Below are 18,290 nucleotides of genomic sequence, written 5' to 3'. Positions count from 1 at the left end.
CTCTCTCTCTCTCTCTCTCTCTCTCTTTCTCTCTCACTGTGCTTAGTTCCTACTCTGTTCTTCTTGCACTTATACAATATGTCCCCACTCTTTACACAGAAAGAAATTCAAAGCAAAATCAGAGATAAATGACAAGCTGGAAAAAAGATACATTTACCAGTACTCTTTTGTCCTTTTTTTTTTCACTTGACACAAATCTCAAAGCTTGTATCAGCCCTAGAAGCATCCTCAGCTTTGAGAGTTGTGTAGCATCCCATGTCACGTTTGTCCTATAATCTAGTTCACTGGTTCCCTACTGAGGGCCATGTCTTTTGCTATTACAATCCACAAGTAATAAATAATCTTTTTTAAAAAGATTTATTTATTTATTCATACAAGCACTGGGCACAGTCAGAAGCGCGGGAGGGTGAGAGAATTCACCAGAGCCAGAGCGGGGAGCAGAGCAGGCAGAAGGACCAAAGTACACTGCTGAGGGGAGCAGTGGGCTCTGTCTCTGGTGAATCTTCTCACCCCCTCCCCACACACCTCTGTCCTGTACCCTGGTTCTTGTATGCATGAATAAATAAATCTTTAAAAATTAAAATAAAATATTCTTTACAATCTAAAATGCACTCTGAAATATTTACAGATGATGCTACTTGTGGGATTTGCTTCAAAACAGTCCAATTGGGGAGCAAGTGGGAACATGGAAGGAGAGGAATCAAGACTGATAACTGGTGTTCCCGTCGTACAAGCTCCTTTTTTTCACTCTGGGAAACTACACATATTGTAAAATTTACCATTTTAACCATTGTAAGTGGACATTTAGCTGTATTAAGTACATTGTCCTGCCTTTTTTTTTAAATTCTCCCAATTAATTCAAATAAATATTGAAAAGCAAATAGTAATCAGATTAACATATTGGTAGATCTAATTCTGAGTTCCCAGGAGGGCTAGTGCAGCGACCTCTATTTCTCTTTTTAGTTTTTTGACTTTATATAACAAATTTCTAATTTTTAGAAATTATTTTTTGTATCAACAAAAAAGGTTAGAGGGCCTCCCTGGTGGCACAAGGGGTTAAGCACCGCACTATGAAGCAATCTACAGCCTCTGCAGCACGAGTTCAATCCCTGGCTGGCCAGGGAGCTACCCACATGGCGCAGCAGACCTCTCCTGCCTCTCCCGCTGCTCCCCTCAGCAGAGTGTTTCAGTCAGTCTGCCTGTTCTGTTCCCCACTCTGTCTCTGGTGAATCCTCTCACGCCCCGCATCTCTGGCCTGTACCCCAGTTCTTGCGTGCATAAATAAATAAATCTTAAAAAAAAAAAAAGTTAGAGACGTCTCCACCCCTCCCCTCCCCTGTCCCTGCCAAAAGAAAATTCCTGCCAGCTGTTTGCTCTGGGGGCAGCTGGACTCCAGGGGATTTGGTGGGAGCGGCGCCCCCTGCTGGTACATCCGAATGCAGCGCTTTCGCGGCCTTTCTTCCCTCCTCTCCTGGTGGCCTAGCGCCCCCTTCTGGACGCCGCTCCTCCAGGCCGCGGGCACCCAGGTGCCCTCAAGGTCTTGTCCTAGAAGTTGAGAGAATCGTCAGAGGAGTCAAAAGGGAGATTTGGAGATGGTGGCCACTATGCTCCTCCTCCTCCCTCACCCCTCCGTCTGCATGTCAGGTATCTCATGGACCAACTATTCCTTCACCCGCTCATTCAACGGTTGTTGAGCACCTACTGTGTGCCAGCCGGTGCTCCAAGTACTAGGGGCGCAGATTCTGACCCTAACAGAGCTGGCACATTACTGGTGAGAGAGACTAAATAAACGTAGTAAGAAAGGAAAATTTATGGCACGATACCCGGTGACGAGTGACAAGGAGAGAAATAAATCCAAGAAGGAAGACAGAGAAAAGATAATTACAAGTAGGGTGGGGAGGACCCATCTGCTGAAAAGAGGCCCTAGGCAGAGGAGCAAAGGCTGTGGAGGGCTGTCCTGTGCAGGGCAGGGTTTTAGCATTCCTGGCCTCCACACACTAGGTGTCAGTAGCACACTGCCCCCCACCCCCCCCACCCCCCCCACTGTCCCCGGGATGACAACCAAAAAGTCCTCAGATACTACCTAATGCTCCCCAGAAGACAGGAATACGCCTCCGCTCATAAACTACTGTGGTCATAATCAGGAGGTGTGATATGAATATAATATTGCTATTTGAAGTACAGCTCTTATTCAAACTTTGTCACTCAGTAATGTCTTGCACTTTCAATTTTCTGGTCTGGTCCCATCCCTGATGATGTGCTATATTTAGATGCCATTCCTTTTCACTTTCATTCACCTGGAACATTCTTTCTCCTTTCTTTGTCTTTCACGACACTGACCTCTTTGAAGTCCTAGGTCAGTTATTTTGTTGAATGTCCCTGTTTGGGTTTGTCTGACTTCTCCTGATCAGATTCTGGTTACACAACTTGGGAGAAATGGCACTGGGTGATGTGTTTATTGGGAAACACATCATTTTTGCCCCATTATTGGCCATTTTAACCATGATCCCTGGTTAAGGTGCTGTCTATTTCTCCTCTGTACAATTAGAGTTTTCTTCTTTGCAATTAACATGTGTCTTATGGGTCTAGCAAATACTTCTGTTTCTCACGATCCTTCCACACACTCATTTCAGCAGCCACTGGTGATGCCTGCCTGAGTTGTGTCCTATTGATTGCTTTTATTTTATTTTTTTAAAATGTATTTCTTTTTTTAAGATTTATTTATATATGCATACAAGAACTGGGGTACAGGCCAGAGGTGTGGGGCGGTGAGAGGATTCACCAGAGACAGAGCAGGGAACAGAACAGGTGGATCAACTGAAATACACTGCTGAGGGGAGCAGCGGGCAAGACATAAGGGGTCTGCTGCGCCATGTGGGTTGCTCCCTGGCCAGCCAGAGATCGAACTTGTGCTGCAGAGGCTGCAGACAGCTTCACAGTGCTGTGCTTAATCCCTTGCGCCACCAGGGAGGCCCATATTGATCTAATTTCTAGGCAGGCTAAGAAGGAGACACATCAGAACGTGTGAAAACCAGCATAAGTCCAGCCTGGTGAGAGATATAAATAGTTCAAAGCCAGGTAGCTGATGGTGGGAGGGCAGCAGGGCGGTGGGGATGGGGGCTTGGATTGCTAAAAGTACAGACAGGGATCAAGTCCAGGATGATTCTGGCAGTGAAACTAACAGTGTGTGGACCAGCAGGATAAGGAGCTTGGGCAGGAGGGTGGAGGGTGAGGCTGGGGATGAGGTGGAAGGAGCTGCTCCCCTTTGAAGCCCACAAACTTGGCATTCAGCCCTCAAGGTTGGGGTGTAAGGTAGAGGGGCAGAAATAGCCTCTCCAGGTCCCCTGGGCATTCCACAGCAGGGCAGGGGCTGTTCTGGTGTTTTCTGGAGCCCTCAAGCTGGCGAAGTGGCTCCCAAGGACTCACGAGTGTCCTGGAGTGGCCAGGAACCTCCTTCTCCCTCCCTCCCTCCCCTCTCCTTTGGCTTAAGCCTCTGCCTGGAACAGGGTGGGACAGAGAAGGGCGGCATTTTGTACCATGAATGATGCCAGGAATCTGGGAGAAAAAGTTACTAAAAGGTGTAAGATAATTGCATCTCCTTTCCTCACCCGCCCAGTCAGCATGGCCCCTCCCGGGCACACCCCCCCACGCTGGCTGGCTGGGTTGGACACCCCTGAGGCCTTGGAAATTTTGGTCTTTATGGAACTCAACTTCCCCTTTCATTCCTTTCGTTCAATGAACAAGTGTTCATTGAGCACTTTTCGTGTGTCCAGCGTTGTTCCCGGCTCCGAGAACCAGCCGGTGAAGAAGACAGAAAGGGTGGCTGACATTCCAGTGGGGAAAGCACAGGCTGTATAAGGCTCTGAGTGCTACAGGGGAAAATAGTGCACGTGGGCCTCCCTGTGGCGCAAGGGGTTAAGTCTCCGCACTATGAAGCTACTGGCAGCCACTGCAGCACGAGTTCGATCCCCGGCCAGGGAGCTGACCCACATGGCGCAGCAGACCTCTCCTGTCTCCCCGCTGCTCCCCTCAGTAGCGGATTTCAGTGGATCGCCTGTTCTGCTCCCCACTCTGTCTTTGGTGCATCCTCTTACCTCCCACACCTCTGGCCTGTACCCCAGTTCTTGTAAGCATAAATAAATTAAATAAATCTTTAAAAAGAAAAAAAAAAAAGAAATAAGCCAAAGTCTGGCCCCAGCTCCAGAACCAAGTGCCAATTGACAGGGGCTGTGGAGGACAGAGAGGCCCTGGAGTGCAACGTCCGTGCGGCATCAGCGACACCAGACCCCAGGAAACACTTCAGAACAAACAGCCTGTGTTGTGCAATGGACTTATTGTGAGCGGGGGAAGAGGTTGGAGGGGCAGCCTGGGAGTGAAAAGACTTAACATATTGTTTTCTCTTGTGAGTGGACAAGACGGAACTCTGCTGTGAGACACTGTGCTGGATTCTGTCCTTCCCGCAGGTGCAGGCACTCTCAGGTGACTATTCAGAAATGCAAGGTAGCAGTTGCTGCAGAGGTCACTGCAGGGATGTCGCAGAGTGAGGATGTGGCTGTGCCTGGGATGTGGCCCATGAGGAGCTTCTGGGGTAGCTGATTAAGTGCAGGGGGAGGTTATACCAATGTTCCCCCTTGAGCTGGATTTCTGTACCCCAGCTCTCATACACATAAATAAATCTTAAAAAAAAAAAAAAGAAAAAAGAAAAAGAACTGGAGTACAGGCCAGAGGTACAGGGGGTGAGAAGATTCACCAGAGACAGAGTGGGCATCAGAATGGGCAGACTGACTGAAATCCACTGCTGAGGGGAGCAGCAGGGAGACAGGAGAGGTCTGCTGCGCCGTGTGGGTAGCTCCCTGGCCAGGGTTGGAGGTTGTGCTGCAGAGGCTGCGGATTGCATTCATAGTGCTGAGACTTAACCCCTTGCGCCACCAGGGAGGTCCCTGTAATTGTTTTATTATGTTGTTGTTGTTCATCTCTTACTGTGCCTAATTTAGAAATTAAACTGTACGGTAGGTATGTATGTGTGCACAGGGAAAACCACAGTGCTTGGGGATCTTGGAATGACCCTCCCCTGGCTGAGAGGAACGTACCTATATTCCAAATGGGTTAAAATGCTAAATCACTGTTTGACCAAATCACTATTTCAACATACATTTATTAAGCACCTACTGTCAGGGACACTGGATTAGGCAGTGACCGATACTGACCAGTTCCCTGTCCTTATGGTGCTGACACGTCAGATGGAAAACAAGTAAACAAATCACAGGTTCTATTAATCTCAGGTAGTGACAGCAGCTACCGGATTGAAAGAATGCCGATACAGGTACGGCTGACTGGAGAGGGGCCCTGCTAGACCTTCAGGGGACTAGAGCACACAGGTTGAGGCCCCTAAAGTAGAAGGTGTCGGGTGAACATGTGCGGGGAAAGGCAGTTCAAGAAAGTGGAACAGCATGTGCAAAGCCCCGGTGGTGCCGAAGCTCCAGCGTCCGGGCCCCTGGCTCAGGCTCTGGGCCTGCAGCACCCGTCCGTCTCTCCAGCTTCCACCCGAAAGAGCTACAAACACAAATCCCACCGGGTTACTCTCCCGCTCAGTTTTCCCAGGGCTCCCGAGTGGCCAGCGGATCGCACGCAACCTCCGTAGCCCTCGCCCGGCCCCGCCGCGCGGCCCACCCTTGGGGACCCGCGCTCCAGCCCCACCCCACGGGCCGCGCCCGCCGGCACGGCCCACCCACCCCGCCTTGCCATTGGGCAGCTCGCGGGCCTCGGGCGCTGGTTGGCTGGCGGGGCCGTCAGTTAGGGCCAAAGCCTTGATAATCTTGCCCCGCGCCCCGAGGGGGCGGGCGCGGGTGCGGGAGCGGCTGGGGCCGCGACTTCAGGTAAAGCACCAGCCTCCGGGCCACCGACGGGGTCCGGGTGGGGGGATCGGGGACGCAGCGGGACGGGGCGCTGCGTTTCCAGCCCCCCTGCGGGCTCCGCGCTGCGACGGGGTGGGCGCCCTGTCCGCGGGCTGGAACCCCCTCCCTCTCTGCGAGCTCCAGGTGGGTAGCGAACGGAGTGGGGGGCTGTGGATTTGTGAGGTCGCCCTCCGCCCGCCCTTCAGGAGCCAAGTGGGGGGGTTGCTCGCCCCCTAGCGCCCCAGCCAACTCCGGAAACCTTTGCCAGCTTAACTCCTGGACAACTTGGGGACCCGGGTCCAGCCCCTTGCGCTGGACTTGGGTGTGTGTATATGGGGGGGGGTGCTGCGGAAACGGGGCTGCGGGGAGGAACCGACTGCCCCCGCCAGCAGACAATGGGGAGCGGATGGAACCGCCCGGCGGCGTTTCCTGCAGGAAACTGCTCTGTCTTTGCGCGAGGCTGTCCTGGGTCGGGGCTGGGGCCGGGGAGAGCTTTAGGGGGTGGCGGGTGCTGACCTGACCCCCTTCCACCATTATCAGCTTCCACCCCATTTAGGGCCTCAGAGTCCCGCCCCAGCACAGGTAGGGAGCGCCCACAGCTGAAGCCCAGCGGAGCCCCCTCCCCAGGACTGGGATCCGCGCTGACCGCCCCTGTTCCCCACCCTTTCGTGTTTGTAATCATAGCTCCGAGTCCCGAAATAGTCCCTGGGGCGGGCGTGGGGGCGTGTGGCGTGGGCTCTGACGGCCTAATGAATGGGTCTCAGGCGGAGGATCCGATCCAGCCCTGACAGCTCGGCTGGGAGCAGAGCAGAGGGAGTGTTGCTGCGAGCTCCCGCGCCGGTGGGGCTGCCGTGCCCAGTGTCACCGGGCAGGTGCGGGGCACCCACCCCCCCTTTAAGGCGCGCACTGGGATAGGCATGGGCGCAGCCTGGGAGAGCTGAACCCCCTCTGTTTCTAGAAGGCTGTCTAGTGGCATGACCCATGCAAAAGCACCGGCCATTCCACCTGGGCTCAAATCCTGCCTCAGTTCCCGTGTGACCTGGGGGAGGGAGCCCACCTAGTCTTCGGTGGACTCAGTTTCTCCATCCTTTAAGTGGGGGGAGGAATAAGGATAATAAGAAAACTGATGTCAGAGGGTTTCACTAGGATTAAAAAAGTTAATATCTGTAGATTGGTTAGGGATTGCGGCTGGTCGATTAAGTGGCAAACATGTTGCTTGCTGTGGTTAGGAGTTCCCATTCCTGGGGTGCCCGCTAGTTCTCAGCCCAGCTCTGGGCCTGGCTGCTCTCCGGGCGTGGGTCTTCCAGGTGGCCCGCAGCTGTGCTTTGTGTTCCCAGGACCTGGGTTTGGGAACGACCAGCTCACCAGAAGAGGCGCTGACCCCACTGGGTGACACAGCCGATGTGTGAGAGGCAGGCCTAGACCCCCAAGCCTGGGCCCAGGTTTTTTCCACCACCTGGTTCCTCCCTGACCATTTCCTGAAAACAAGTCAAGAGAGGCACTGGCTGTCCTCTGCAGTGCCCTGCTGGCCTGCAGGCCCCCCCTTCTCAGCTGGCGTGAGGAGATGGGAAACAGCTGTGGGGACCGACAGGAGGCCCTCCAATCCCTGGCCCGAAGTGGGGTAGAGGAGGTGCCAGGGACCCAGGCCACACAGAGGGACCCTGGGAGGGTCCCCCCAGCAGAGGAGCAGAGTGAGTCAGGTTGATGGATACCCAATTGCTGTGGGTGTTAGGCCACAGGTGCCATCAAGGTGCCAGAGGGCAGAAGGAGTGACTTGGGAAGGTGTCCAGGTGCTCGGCACAAATGAGTGGTTGAGTCAGAGAGAGCACCTGCCAGTGGAGGCCTGGGGAATTGGAGTGCCCAGAAGATGAGTGGGGTTCAACCAGAGGGTGTTCCCCACAGGCAATTGATGTATTTGCTTTGTGCCTTCGTTTCTCCATCTGGAAGCTGGGAATGACAACACCTACCATGCAGGACTGCGTGGTGTCTACCTGTGGTCGGTGGGGCACACAGTCGGCACTTGATACCAGCTGCTTGTGCTTCTCGAGAGTTTTTCATGAGGCTCCTCAAAACCCCACCTTTCCCACCTGTGCTTTCAGAATCCAAGTTTTGGAATTCTGCACTCAAAATTTGTCCTTGATAAACAGATTCCATTAGTAGATGTGTCCCAGTCTCCTCAGCTTCTTAAAGCCTCCGGCCTCCCTCAGCCTCTCAAGGATTCACTCCTCGCCTTGCCCCGTGCGTGACCACCGAGGAGGTCCCTGGCCCCTCCTCCACCCCATCTCGGGCCAGGATTGGAGGGTCTCTGACAAGCTGGGTGCTTGTGGTTCCATTGCAAGCTCCCCAAATTCAGGGCAGAGCCCGGACACCTCACTAGTGACCCCCAGGGAGACAGGCATCCGTGGATTTTGCAAGTTCTCCACACCTCTCCATTCCTACGAGGGTCTTACCAGTGACCTGAATAAAAATTCAGATCACAAATTATATCTTGTTTGCATTTCTCTGAGAAGGAAAAAATCAAGAGATTCTTTGTTGTTAGCAGGCAGAATCTAACCAGATGAGTTTTTAATGAGCCCACGAAGGGCTTCCAACTCTCTTTCCTCTTCTAAAGGTTCACAAACCCTCCCCCTTTGAGCAACAATTTGTAGGTTTTCCAGGGGCTGAAAGAAAACGCAGCAGGTCTAGAACACCCCCCTCGCTGCCACCGCCAACTACTTTTGTTTTCTCGAATACCTTACTCTCTTCTTTTTATGCCCTTCCTGCCTCCTCCTGCCCTCCTGGCACCTGGGGGTCCCCACATTGGTTCATTCCAAAGTTTTAAGGTCTTTTGAGGAAGGAGGTAGGAGAGGGCATGCGTGTGGAGCGGGGTGGGGGAAGGCAGGAGCTTTGGGGTTTGTTTATTCACTCGGAGTCCAGGCTGACCCCCAGAGGTACAGGCACAGGGACAGGCCTGGCCCCACCCTCACTCTCTCTGGGGACATTTTTCAGGGTGTGTCTGGCGATTACTCCAGGAAACATGGCCGAGTTTGCCCTGAATCAGAGTCTGCCTGGTGAGTGTACAAAATGGGATACGAGTGTGCACAGATCCGCACTCAGCGCCTGTTGTGGACCCGGGTCTGCAGTTGTCTGCTTTCCCCAATGGCCAGGAGCCTTTCCAAATGCCCGTTGGCTAATGTCATGGCCTTGTTTAAAACCATCTGCCGTGCCCCGTGTCATGGCGGCTGTGTAGCTCTCCCCACTCTGGTCTCCAGCCCATCTCTCCACTGTTCTCCTGCCCCCCTCCCTGCTTGCTGGGTTCACCCTGGCTGGCATCCTTCTATCTCTCCTCCTGCACACCCTGTTCCCTGTTCACGCTAACCCAGGGCCTTTGCATGGAAACTGTTTTCTTTTAGGGAACTTCTCTCCCTGGTTTCTTCCTCCTCATTAGTGAACTTTTAAGTCCCCTCCGCAGGAAACCTGCCCTGACAACCAGAGCCAAGCTCAGCCTCCTCCAGTTATAATCTTTACTCCATCTTTTGTGATAATTACCCTGTGCTGTTGGAATGACCATGTTTATTTATCCTCTCCAAGCGGGCAGGGATGTTTGTCTTGGTCATTGCTGTGGCCCCGGTGTCTAGAACGTGCTTGGCATATCGGCGGCACTCAGAACGCACCCGACTGAGCAACTGCTTGGGTACAGACAGCTTTTGCGCCAGGGGGATGCTGTGCGCAATGGCAGCTGTGCAGAGTTTGGTGGGGCCATGCTGGTGTGTTGTGGGCGGTGGGGGACGCTCTCTGTTTGTCGGGTGTCTCCCGGTCTCCCAGTTTGACCACCTCCCACGCTCCCATCATGCCCGCAGACCTGGGCGGCCCTCATCTGTGCCCGGGTCCGACCCAGGGCGCCCGAAGCCCGCGCTCGCCCTACTCAGTGGAGACACCCTATGGCTTCCACCTGGATCTGGATTTCCTCAAGTACATCGAGGAGCTGGAGCGCGGCCCTGCAGCCCGCCGCACCCCAGGACTCCCGTCTGCGCGCCGCCCGCGAGCGTCCAGGGCCGGCCTGGCAGGCGTGCGCAGCCCAGGCGCCTGGACATCCAGCGAGTCCTTGGCCAGTGACGACGCAGGAGCGCAGGGCGCACTCTCCCCGGGCGCGTCCTCGGGGCTCCTGCTGTCGCCGCGCTTACCCGCGCGCAACCCGCGCGTGGAGCACACGCTCCTGGAGACCAGCCGGCGCCTGCAGCTGGCGCAGGAGCGCGCATCCAGCCCTGCCCGCGTGGTCCCGCGCAGCCCGCGTGGGTCTGGCGGCTGCAGCCCCGCCGCGGGCCCGGCTGCCAACCCCGCCTCTCCGGGCCCCGCGCAGCTGCAGCAGGTGCGCGAGCAGATGGCCGTGGCGCTGCGGCGCCTGCGTGAGCTCGAGGAACAGGCGCGCGCGCTGCCCGAGCTGCAGGAGCAGGTGCGCGCTCTACGCGCAGAGAAGGCGCGTCTGCTGGCGGGGCGCGCGCAGTCGGAACCCGAAGGCGCGGCAGAGGCGCGCCCGGACAAGCTTGCTCAGCTGCGGCGGCTTACCGAGCGTCTGGCCACCTCCGAGCGCGGCGTTCGCGCCAGGGCAAGCCCCCGGGTTGATGGTCCCGACGGATCTCCTTCGCGGCGCAGCGAAGAGGAGCTCCAGGTCCTCGACAGGGCGGACGGGACCCCAGACGGGGAGCCCCAGGCGCGCGAGGCCAGCGTGCAGGCGGTGCCGGAGACCCAAGAGACGGGAGCGCAGGCAGTGCGGGAGACCGAGAATGCCAGTGTGGCGGCGGCCCCCGACACCGTCGAGGCGGACACATGGGTGACAGAGGCGCTGCTGGGGTTGCCCGAGGCCGCAGAGCGTGAGGTGGAACTGCTGCGAGCCAGCCTGGAGCACCAGCGCGGGGTGAGTGAGCTCCTGCGGGGCCGTCTGCACGAGCTGGAAGAGGTTGCGGGCGAAGCCCTGGCGGTGGCCCCGCCCCAGCAGCAGGAGGCTGCCACCCAGACCTCGTGGGGCTGTGCCGAGAAGGCCACGCAGACCGAGCCCCCCGCGGAGGCCCCGTCCCTGGCACAGGAGAACCTGCCCGAGCCCACGGATGGGGACAGGGCCGCGGCGCCCGCGGGTGAGTCCTGAGCCCTCGCTGAGCCCGGCCTTCCTGGCAGCCAGACCCGAACTTAGTGCCCTGGCCCTGATCTCCGCCAGGCATCTTGAAATCCATCATGAAGAAGAGAGATGGCACACCCGGAGCCCAGCCCAGCCCGGGCCCCAAGAGCCTGCAGTTCGTCGGGGTCCTGAACGGAGAGTGAGCGCTTCCCCCTCCCCATGGCGGCATGGGGGGGGGAGGGGGGCAGGGGTGGGCATGGACTGGGGCTTGAATCCCAGCTCTACCCCTTCCAGGCAGGGTGGTCTTGGCTAGCCTGTTTGATCGTCTGTAAAACGGGGTAGTCTTTTTTTTTTTTTCCCCAAGATTTATTTATGTATTTGTTTATACAAGCACTGGGTACAGTCAGAAGCGTGGGAGGGTGAGAGAATTCACCAGAGCCAGAGCGGGGAGCAGAGCAGGCAGAAGGACCGAAGTACACTGCTGAGGGGAGCAGCGGGCGGCAGGAGAGGTCTGCGCGCCATGTGGGACCCTCCTCCAGTGGCCGGGGAACAGCCGGGGATCGAACCGGCGCCACAGAGGCTGCGGGCAGCTTCGCAACCCAGTGCTCAACCGCTGCGCCACCGGGGAGGCCCATAAAACGGGGTAGTCTTACCTTGTGGGAGTCCAGAACGCGCTCCCAGGGGAGGCCCAGCAGCGCCCGCACCCCGCCCGCAGGTATGAGAGCTCGTCCAGCGAGGGCAACAGCGACAGCGACAGCGAGGAGGGCGCCGCTGAGGCCCCCAGGAGCAGCTCCTCGGACGACGGCGGCGGGGGGTCCGACTCGGGTGCCCCTGGCTCTCCCGGCCACGGCCACGGGGATGCGCGGGAGCCCCAGCGGGAGCCCGAGGCGGAGGCAGAGCCCCAGGCCGGCGCGCCGGGAAGGTGAGTGACCCGCGGTGGGGACGGCCGCTTCTTTCCTGGTCCGGTGGCCCCGCGCCCCAGACCCCTCCTGAGCTCCTCCCGCCTCCCGCCAGGTGCGAGCTGAGCCCGCGCGTGAAGGAGGCCTGCGCGGCGCTGCACCGGCAGCTGAGCCGGCCCCGCGGAGCCGCCCGCGACGGCGTGAGTGCGGGGACAGCCCTCCCCGACGGAGCCAGGAAGACCCCACCAGGCACCTCGCCCTCCCTCCTCTTAGCGAAGCGATGGGTTTCCTAGAGTTGAGGGGCCCCCAGTTTCGTCCCCTGTCGCCAGGACCTCCACTCACTGATCCCAGGCTCTGGGACGGCACCTCTGCCCCAGGAGAGCGCTGATCTATCCCTGGTCCCCCCAAAGCCCTTCCTCCCAGCAGGGACCCAACCCCCAGTTCCAGCCCCACCGCCCTCCCCTGCAGCATCTACCGGTCTCCTCTCCGGAAGGGAGGACCCTCACTCCAAGCCTGTGCCCCCCCCACCCCCTCCTGAAAGGGAGGGTCTCCGCCTCCTCGGACAAGCAGAGCCATCTGTCCACACAGCCTGAATTGCCAAAGGGGTCGCCCTGGCCGGGCCCCACACCTTCCCTGCAGACGTGCCCCGGGCCATGGCTGAGGCCTCCTCTGCCCCGCAGGGTGCAGCGCGCCTGGTGGCCCAGGAGTGGTTCCGCGTGTCCAGCCAGAGGCGCTCGCGGGCAGAGGCCGTGGCCGGGATGCTGGGCGCCGTGGCCAGCCTGGGACCAGGGCTGCTGGAGCACGTGGTCAACCTGGCGGACGGCAATGGAAACACAGCGCTGCACTACAGCGTGTCCCACGGGAACCTGGCCATCTCCAGCTTGCTCCTGGACACGGGTCAGCATCGAGGAGGGCGGGCAGGGCACCGGGGAGGAGGGGTCTCGGGGGTTCCGGCTGCGAGAACGCAGCGAATGCAGAGGACTGGCCAGGCGACGGGGCCCACTGACTCCTTGGGTTACAGGAGTCATAGGTGGGTTGGCCTCCTCTCACTTTGCAGGGGGCGGGGACCTGGCTTCCTATAGACTGCAGCGTAGACTCCATCCCACCCGCCTTGGTTGCTCATCTGTAGAACGGGGCTGCAGTGCCTCCTGCCCCGGCAGCTGTGAACTCACGTGCAGAGCGGGCCAGGCGCAGATTAGTCAGTGGTATGAGGCTGTCCCTGAGCCTCTAGCCTGCTGACTACCTCATTCTGAGCACCAAGGTCCAGTTACCTGCCTCCTTCAGGGGTGGGTGCTTCCTGGCCAGCACCCTGGCTGCCCTCCCGAGGTGGGCACCAGTCTAGTTCCCACTTTTCTATCACCTGCCTCTTGCCGGCTCATCCCTGCATCAACTTCCTCCCTCTGGAATATGTACACACACCAGGTGTGGCTGAGCCCCAACATGTATGCGCAGTACAGTGCCCACGGTGGGAGTGGGCCCTGGCTACAGGGGCTTTCCCCAAGGGACTGTTTTGGTTTTTGTAAAGATTTATTGATTTATTTATACAAGCACTGGGTTCAGTCAGAAGCGCGGGAGGGTGAGAGAACTCACCAGAGCCAGAGGGGAGAGCAGAGCAGGCAGACTGACGAGGTACACTGCTGAGGGGAGCAGCGGGTGGCAGGAGAGGTCTGAGCGCCTTGTGGGACCCTTGCCCAGTGGCTGGGGATCAAATCCCCGCTGCAGAGGCCGCAGGCAGCTTCGCAACCCAGAGTTCAACCGGTGCGCCACCCGGGGACCTGCCTGCCAAGAGCCCCTGAGTGCTCCTTCAGGTGCAGTATGCCCCAGGGTCCACCCTTGGGGACTCTCACCCTCACTGCAGGCTGAGAGGCACCCTAGTGTCCCTACCTTCCTCTCACTTCCCCAACACAACAGATCCCTGTGGGTTCTGATGGCTGGGGAACGGACACAGCTGCTCTGCCCTGGCCAGGTACTGGGAAGTGTCACGAATTAAAATTTCCTAGTCTCCTGCCTTGGAGGGTGGGGACAGGGCTGTGGCAGATGGCAAAGCAGGCACAAGTCCGTTACAAGAGGCCCAAGGCTCCTTGGGCCCCTTTATTCTGTGCATTCAAGCTCCCATTTAGCTCCAGTGTCCCAGGCTTTGTTTCTTGAACGGGTCATCCCATCCCTGCCTGCTTGCCGTCATGCCAGCCTTGCCCTTCGGGTCATGGAAACCCTGGGCGCCTCAGGGCGCCCCTCATGCAGGGACTGTTTCCTTTCATCTGGCTTCGCAATTCTGAGCTGTGCTCCTCTCCCTTCCCCTGATCCACGCCACCCTTCCACTTGTAAGGCCACCCCGTAGACTACGCTGCCTCCGGTTTCCAGCACCCTCTTCTGGACTCTTAACCTCCCACTGTCTCAGCTGTCTTCTGTCCAACGCTAGCAATCCTTGGACCTGTTGGGAAGCCCATTTTGCCGTCCCTGCCTTTGTCTCCTTGCCTCCACCAGGTTCACCAAGCTTGTGGAAGGAATGGAAAAGCAGCTGGACAGCATGTCCAGCACTGCAGTGTACATGCTATGCCATGCATGCCTCCCACCCACCCATTAGCCCCCCAATTGTCCCTAAGCTCAGGACAGTGGGGGTGATGGGCAGTAAGTCACTCTAGTCACCAGTCCAGCAGAGGTCCCTGGTGTGGGGATGAGGGCCAGGATGGGTACAGAACCGATTTCAGAGAAGTGGAGGCTAGTGTTGGCAAACAGTTGTTTCCAGGGCTACTGTAACGAAGCGCCCAGTTGCAGGTGGCTTAGACCAATTCAGGGCAATTCAGAAATCAGATCATGGGCAGGGCTGGTTCCTTCTCAGGAGCTCGGGAGAAAGCACTCCCCGTTTCCCTCCAGCATCCAGCAGCCGCACTCCTTAGCTTTCCTCCACTTGTGTCAACTCCATTCTGCCTTCGTCATCACGTGGCATCATCTGCCTCTCTTCTAAGGATGCCAACCATACAGAATCGGGGCTACCATAATGATCTCACCCTCATGATCATTCTTACGAAAACTATTTCCAAAGGCCACATTCAAAAGTACCGGGGGCTTGGGTTTTAAATAGGCAAGTGACTGGGCCAAGCTCCTTTCATCTGCTGCTTCTGGCTGTTGCACAGAAACGAAAAGATTTGGATACCAGGGAGGACAAGGTGACATTTTTCTAGGGGGGAAAAATGGTAGGCTTGATGGTAATCACTATGAAAACAAACATTCATTTAGTCAGCCAACAGATGTTTACTGAGTACCTACTAAATGCTAAGTATTGGGGGGGGTACAGCAGCCTACAGAGCACAAGCCCCAGTTTAGCAGAGAGTAAGGCGTGATTCCACCCACATGCGATGGTTAATGGGGAGAAAAGACTGCAGAGGAAGAGTAAATTCAACATCCAGGTGACCTGCAGGCCATATGATGAACTTGAGGCTTGGAGGGAAGTGAGCTGACTGGGTTGGGCTGGAGGCACCAGCTTCTCTGCTCACTGACACCTCCCCCGGTTTCAGGTGTCTGTGAGGTTGACCGCCAGAACCGTGCCGGCTACTCGGCCCTCATGCTGTCTGCACTCACCTCAGTGGGGCGGGAGGAAGAGGACATGGCTGTGGTCCAGAGACTCTTCCACATGGGCGATGTCAATGCCAAGGCTAGCCAGGTGTGTGGACACTCCTTCTGGCTCAACTCCAAGATCCACTTTCACTTTGGACACCAACCTATCTGATGTCCCTTTCCCCAGAGCCTACCTCATCCTTGTACCCTTCTTTCCAACACATCAGACAGGGCAGACAGCCCTCATGCTGGCCATCAGCCACGGTCGCCAGGACATGGTGGCAGCCCTGTTGGCATGTGGGGCAGATGTGAATGTGCAAGATGCGGATGGGGCCACAGCACTGATGTGTGCCAGTGAGTACGGGCGTCTGGACACCGTCCGGTTGTTGCTGGCCCAGCCAGGCTGCGACCCTGCCCTCCTGGACAACGTGAGTCACCATGGGGCTGAGGACTATGGCACCCTGGCCTTGGTTCAGCAGCCTGACTTGTCTTTACATTTCTCAGGAGGGTACCAGTGCCCTGGCCATTGCATTGGAGGCTGAGCAGGACGAGGTGGCCGCCCTGCTGCACACCCATCTGAGTTCAGACCAGTCAAGTCCAATGGTGAGTGAGGTCCCCAACCCCAGGAAGGGGGTCTGCCTTTGTTTCTCCAGGGGAGTGGAACCTGGGTCTGAATTCTGTGGCTGAAGTTTGATGTTCAACCTACAAAAAAAACGCCCATGAATTGTACACCTCTTCATCAATCATGAGGCTTCCAGAGGGGGCTGACCAAAGGCTGGGGCAGAGCTGAGGCACTCCAAGCTCTTCCACATCAGTGGGTTTTTATTACTGACCCCAAGGAGGCCCTCAGCAAAGGATTAAGGAAGTCCTCCAGCATTAGGCAGGATGGGGAAGATACAGAATCCCTGCAAGCCAGAGCGCCAGGCCTGGCGCTAGATGAGAGTCTCCCAGCAGCACACACAGAACTTATCTCCAGGGGAAAGAGGCTGATACTCAAAAGGAAGTGTCAGGATGTTCTCAGCACCTGTGAACAGCTTCATAATTAGATCCATCCCATCAGCCTGCCCATTCCACACTCACCCTGCTGTAGAGGGAAAAGAGGCTTGGGGAACACATACATCCTCCGGATTAAATGGGGCAGAAGCAGGATTCTTACCCTGGTCCTGCCATAAAGGGCAGGCCTTCCCTTCAGGAACCATCACAGCAGAAAAGCAAAGCTTTTCATTAGGTTAAGTGTCCTGGAGTCTGAAACCTGGAACCTCCGGCAGGCAGCACTGTGACAAGAACCTCCTCCCCCCAATCTCTCACCAGTCACCTCCTGACTCCCCCTCGGCCACGCCTGGTGAAGGAAGATGCAGTGACAAAGAAGAGGATTCCCAGACTCAGTAAGCGGCCTGGAACACTGGACCCAGCATCTTTCCCTCCACACTGTGGACTCTGGGTTACAGCTGGGGTAAGGGTCTGCTGGCACAAGAGAAAAGCTTGGATGACTCAGTGTCCCCTCAGAAGGGGATCACTTTGGATGAATCAGGGTGAGATGGGGGCCGAGGAGAGCCCATAACCCCCATACTCCCCCAAACTTTACTAATAAAACATTCCTATTTCTATCTTGTTTTGGGGGATACACAGATGGATGGCTTCCCCTCCTCAAAGAAAGGCCTTCTTAGGGAAAGCCACCCCCACTCCCCTCAACTTCCAGAGTGACCACCTGGAGGGCCCACTGGAAGACTTTATAATGCTAGTGATAATGCAAGTCAGGCAACAAGCAGTTTACATACAATATAAATGGTTTATTGACAGTGGCAGGCTCTTCCCAGGAGGCCAGGTGGTGGACCTAGACATCATCCAGAACCCTGTAAAACAGACCCAAGCAAGACGCGCTGACAACCCCCTCGAAACAGGAAAACTCCTTCCCTGGGACTTGCCTCTTTAATCCCTCCCTCCCTCAAGTAATTAGGGAAGCCCCCGAATCATCCCTCAAGGGTCTAACAGAAGTTCCTCCCGTGCCCCACTCCTGCACTCACCAGCACCAAGCTCAGCGCAGCCTCCTAGCTTCTCGCTCTGACTCCAAAAGGGTGAGCACGTCGCCCTCACGAACAGGGCCTTTCACGTTGCGGATGATGGAGCGACTCGTGTCGTCCATGAATTCCACGCGCACCTACCGAGCCATGGGGAGGGCGAAGAGTTAGAGTCTGTCATGGACAGGGTGGGCGGCTGATTTCGATTCGGGGGTCTTGTCGGAGCCAACCCCAAGACACTTAAAAAAAAATAAAGGGACTGGAATATTGCAATGGGCTGAGAAGCCAGGATCGAGACACGGAGAACAAAGCTCTTGAGCGCCCTAAGCGACCGGGAGGAGGGGTCACTGCGGCTCGGGGCCCCCCGGGGCCGGGGGTACACTCAGCAAGGGCGGAATCACACAGGCTGAGTCAAAAGCGCAACACCGGAGCCCGGGGAATGGAGTCGACGGAGCTCAGACCCGGGTGCAGGGCCTTGGGTGAGGGCTCGTACCCCCCTGGGGCCATATGATAAAAGGGACGTCAACTCAGACTCCAGCTGGCAGGACCCAGGGCCTACGAAGGGGACAGTACCAGGGCTCACAGCCGGGGCGCCCCCAACAGCTCACCTGCGTGCACTGGCCCTGCGAGCCGGTCCTGCCCAGCACTTTGGTAACCTGGAGGAAAGACGGGAGGGTCAGACTTAACCCACCCAGTTCCCCTACTTCCTCCCTCCTCATCGGGGCCCCGAAATGCCGCCTCACCCTAGCCAGTTTGATGGGCTGCACGCGGCTGGTGTCCATGATGGCGGCGCGGCGGCGGTCCGGCGGAGAGGAGTCACGTGTTCCGGGAA

The 18,290-nt window shown here is 57.2% G+C and overlaps 3 protein-coding genes across 11 annotated transcripts in view; 1 reads left to right on the top strand and 2 right to left on the bottom strand.

The window, feature by feature from the left end:
- Positions 1-18,290, bottom strand: part of HNRNPM (heterogeneous nuclear ribonucleoprotein M) — a 263,350-nt gene that overhangs the window by 95,992 nt on the left and 149,068 nt on the right. The window lies entirely within an intron of this gene.
- KANK3 (KN motif and ankyrin repeat domains 3) lies at positions 5,848-17,209 on the top strand. 2 transcript variants are annotated; one of them, XM_037504850.1, is made up of 11 exons: positions 5,848-5,876; positions 8,883-8,944; positions 9,734-11,005; positions 11,086-11,185; positions 11,702-11,908; positions 12,001-12,085; positions 12,566-12,782; positions 15,401-15,546; positions 15,668-15,868; positions 15,945-16,043; positions 16,752-17,209. In XM_037504850.1, the coding sequence occupies exons 2-11, from the start codon at positions 8,911-8,913 to the stop codon at positions 16,827-16,829; spliced, it is 2,439 nt and encodes an 812-aa protein (XP_037360747.1). In that variant the 5' UTR covers positions 5,848-5,876; positions 8,883-8,910; the 3' UTR covers positions 16,830-17,209. The 2 variants fall into 2 exon arrangements, with proteins under 2 accessions (XP_037360747.1, XP_054548961.1); XM_054692986.1 differs by lacking the exon at positions 5,848-5,876 and having other exon boundaries at positions 8,337-8,944; positions 15,945-16,052.
- On the bottom strand, positions 17,186-18,282 carry RPS28 (ribosomal protein S28). The gene is made up of 4 exons (XM_037504851.2): positions 18,202-18,282; positions 18,067-18,114; positions 17,465-17,598; positions 17,186-17,293 (listed from the first exon to the last, which is right to left on the bottom strand). Exons 1-3 carry the CDS (start codon positions 18,238-18,240, stop codon positions 17,476-17,478), a joined length of 210 nt encoding a protein of 69 aa, XP_037360748.1. The 5' UTR covers positions 18,241-18,282; the 3' UTR covers positions 17,186-17,293; positions 17,465-17,475.

Source organism: Talpa occidentalis, unplaced genomic scaffold (assembly GCF_014898055.3).
Source record: "Talpa occidentalis isolate TD23 unplaced genomic scaffold, MPIMG_talOcc4v2.1 talOcc4.12, whole genome shotgun sequence".
Taxonomy (NCBI): domain Eukaryota; kingdom Metazoa; phylum Chordata; class Mammalia; order Eulipotyphla; family Talpidae; genus Talpa; species Talpa occidentalis.
Note: the sequence above shows the minus strand (reverse complement) of the source record. Positions and strands in the feature narration are given on the sequence as shown.